The sequence below is a fragment of the Hipposideros armiger genome, unplaced genomic scaffold (genome assembly GCF_001890085.2).
Source record: "Hipposideros armiger isolate ML-2016 unplaced genomic scaffold, ASM189008v1 scaffold_303, whole genome shotgun sequence".
Taxonomy (NCBI): Eukaryota; Metazoa; Chordata; class Mammalia; order Chiroptera; family Hipposideridae; genus Hipposideros; species Hipposideros armiger.
The window spans coordinates 340,246-343,756 of NW_017731653.1; the positions used below are offsets into that span (position 1 = coordinate 340,246).

General features: G+C 53.6%; 2 protein-coding genes across 2 annotated transcripts in view; both read right to left on the minus strand.

Moving 5' to 3' along the window:
* Window positions 1–3,505, minus strand: part of KRT8 (keratin 8) — a 4,469-nt gene extending 964 nt beyond the window's left edge. Inside the window, exons 1-5 of the mRNA XM_019659754.1 lie at window positions 2,914–3,505; window positions 2,233–2,293; window positions 1,694–1,789; window positions 805–1,095; window positions 6–222 (exon numbers count right to left, since the gene is read on the minus strand). Of these exons, the coding sequence (XP_019515299.1) occupies window positions 6–222; window positions 805–1,095; window positions 1,694–1,789; window positions 2,233–2,293; window positions 2,914–3,461 (1,213 nt within the window). The 5' untranslated portion in view covers window positions 3,462–3,505. The remainder of the gene's footprint in view (window positions 1–5; window positions 223–804; window positions 1,096–1,693; window positions 1,790–2,232; window positions 2,294–2,913) is intronic.
* The window catches only part of LOC109391837 (keratin, type II cytoskeletal 5-like), a 334,229-nt gene that overhangs the window by 327,666 nt on the left and 3,052 nt on the right, over window positions 1–3,511 (minus strand). The window lies entirely within an intron of this gene.

The following is a 3,511-nucleotide window of genomic DNA, read 5'->3' on the forward strand; positions in this document are numbered from 1 at the left end:
CCTGCTCTCCTCGCCCTCCAGCAGCTTCCTGTAGGTGGCAATCTCCACGTCCAGGGCCAGCTTGACGTTCATGAGCTCCTGGCACTCCTTCAGCAGCCGGGTCATGTCCTGCCTGGCGGTTTTCAGAGCAGCCTCCAATTCGGCGACGTTGGCCTGAGCCTTCTTGATGGCCATCTCCCCATGCTGCTCAGCATCAGTGATGGCAGCCTCCAGAGAAGCCCTCTGTAGGGGGAGAGGTACAGGTAAGCAAGTAGAGCAGAGTGTGGTTGCCTCCTGCCCCTGCACCCACTCCACCCTTCCTTCCTCCTCCTCTAGGGACCCCCTCCTTGACCTAGACTAACCAACCCCACCCAGCTCAAAGAAAATGCTACCAGTGAGTTCTAGAGATAGAATGGGGAAATATGAGCAGCTTCCAGGCACTTTCCCACATAAACTTCTCACCTGAGACACTATAAGGTGTTTTCCCTGCCCTAGCTGAACTAGATCTCAGCTTTCTAGACTTCCTTAAAGCACCAATCTTATCCTGATGTACAATACATAAAATAAAGCAGGCTTGGGGGAGCCATCTGGCCTCCAACCTACCTGCCAAGCCCCCTTTGGCCCGTCATGGCCTCAGGGGCCTCCTCTGCACCCCTCAGCCTCCCAGAAGCAGTCTGAGAAGCTTAACTGTAACTGCCCCTCCAACTCCTGAACTCTTATCCAGGATTCCTTCCCCGACCCTGAGACCCCTCACTCCTTCTTGCATTATCTCCTCTCACTGGGACATGTTTGAGGATCCTCTCCTGCCCCCAGTCCAGCCTATACCTGGCCTTTGAGGGCATCAATTTCAGCCCGGATTCGGCTGATGTTCCGGTTCATCTCAGAAATCTCTGTCTTCGTGCGACGCAGGTCATCCCCATGCTTCCCAGCCAAGGACTGCAGCTCTTCGTACTTGATCTGGTACATGGTCTCAGCCTCAGCCCTGCTGCGGTTGGTAATCTCCTCATACTGGGCCTTGACGTCAGCAATGATGCCGTCCAGGTCCAGGGAGCGGTTGTTGTCCATGGAGAGGACCACGGACGTGTCGGAGATCTGGGCCTGCAGCTCACGGATCTCCTGTGGTGGAGAGGGGAGGTGGTGAGGCCTTGTCCCTGCACTCAAGGAGCCCCTTTTTGCAGAGGGCTTTCCTCAGGGAACAAGCAGGAAGCAACAGCAGCAACAGAGTAGATGACCAGGTGAGCATGAGGACTGGGGATAGGACAAAGTTCCTGAAGAAGGCAGATGGGTTGAAGACCTGGAACCTGGACAGATGTAAAGATGAAATGAGGCCAGGATAGATGGAAACCTAGCTTTGGGTGACCAACCAGAGGGACAGGGCGCTTCCATGCTCTCAGTTACCAATACTCAGCCCACAGAGAGCTCCCACACATGATCCAAAGACTCAGAACAAACGCTCTTGGAAAGAGCGGGCCCAAGTCGCGACTGGGTCACCACTCTATGTATGATGACATTGGACTATTTCAGTTCTCTGAGCCCATTTTCTTCTCTGGGAAATGGGATAATCAAGCCTCTCTCATGCAGGGGGACAGGACATGTAGAAAGGCTATGTTGGGTTATCATCAGTAGCTGTAATTATTCAGTGGTGGGCCCTTGTCTGTTGGTACACCGGGGGCTGGGAGGAGCCTCGGTTGCGATTGAAGGAACAAGAACGCACCTCTGCATACAGCTTCCTGAAGAAGTTGATCTCATCAGTCAGCCCTTCCAGGCGGGACTCCAGCTCTACCTTGTTCATGTAAGCTTCATCCACATCCTGAGGGGTGTGGTGGGAGATGGGAGAAGGAGAGGGAGCTGAGTGCCCACATTGGACCCCAACCCAGAGGCACCCAATGGCTATTGCCTTGCCCACCTCACTCTGTGGCCTGATCCTCCAGTCAGGCCTCTGCCCCATTGCACCTGCATCCCCAGCCCAAACACCTTTACTACCTTCCTGCAGCACTCCTCCTCTATGGCCAGATCTCCAATTCTACTGCTTCATTTTCTTACCCCTGTCCCAACATCAATGTCCAGAGTTCTGTCCAAATGCACCTCCTTACCGCTCTGTCTTTGCCTACCTTTCTATGCTGCATATCTAGGAGGCACCCAAATGTTGGCCGATTACTTAGAAACATTTAGGGACAGAACCCAGAAGGCCTCTTAGTCTGAGTGTCTAAGCCCCAGCCTCCAGTGTCTGGTGGGGGTAGAGGAGACCCTCACCTTCTTGATGAGGACAAATTCGTTCTCCATCTCTGTGCGCTTGTTGATCTCGTCCTCATACCTGGTAAGGGAAAGATAGAATCAAAGGATGAAGGCAAAGGGGAGGTTGCCCTGAGTCTTTTCAGGGAGGGCAAGGATATCTAGAAAATTCAGTTCTTGGAAATGCAAGATATCAGAGGGCTGGCTTGCCTGGCCCTTCTGTTCATCTGTCAGTGGGGAGGCCTTGAGCAGGAAATCTTTCTCCAAATCCATGAATACACATTGGATTAGACACAGTAGGGATATTAGGAGGGTTAGCAACAGGGTCTGATGTGAAACCTCAGACAACTTTCTGGGTAAGGAAGAAAAAGGGGCCGGGGCTGTAAGTATACAAGAGGTCTGTTGGCTACCCGTCTCTCCCATCTAAGGTTTACTACATAAATGTTAACATATAATTTGTTGTCCAAATCTGGACAATTCTGAGATTGAAAGGGGATGGGTGCTACTAACAATTATGCCAGGACAATGGACATAAACTAGACCATCCTGAGAAAACCTGGTCATATGGTCACCCTAATTAAATACGACTGCATTGCCCAACAAGCAGCGGGCCATGGGGTCTTAGGCCTCTGGTCCCCTGGGGTGGGACAGGACAAGATGACTTCAGTTGGACAGGTGGCAGTGGGGAGGAGGGCAGCTCACTTATTCTTCAAGTCCTCCACCAGCCCCTGCATGTTGCCAAACTCCGACTCCAGCCTCAGTTTCTCCTGGGCCAACATGTCCAGCTGCCGCCGAAGGTCGTTGATGTAGCTCTCGAACATGCTGTCCATGTTGCTGCGAGTCGTCGTCTGCTGCTGCAGGAGGTGCCACTTGGTCTCCAGGACCTTGTTCTGCTGCTCCAAGCTCCGCACCTTGTCGATGAAGGAGGCAAACTTGTTGTTGAGGGTCTTGATCTGCTCCTTCTCCTGGTTGCGCACGGCCTGGATGTTGGGGTCCACCTCCAGCTTCAGGGGGCTCAACAGGCTCTGGTTCACTTGGACAGCTGTAATGGTCTCCATATTCCCAGCCCCGCGGTAGCCCCCGGCCAGATTCATGTTGATGCCCAGAGCAGGCCGGTAGCCGCTGCCTGCCCGGAAAAAGGGCGAGGAGCTGATGCGGGAGCCGGTAGAACTCGAGTACGAGCGGCTGCTGAAGGCCCGGGGGCCAGAGGTGGACACCTTGTAGGTCTTCTGGGTCACCCTTGTGGACATGGTGGAGGCTGGAGTGGAAGCGAAGAGACGAGGAGACGAGGAGACAGAGA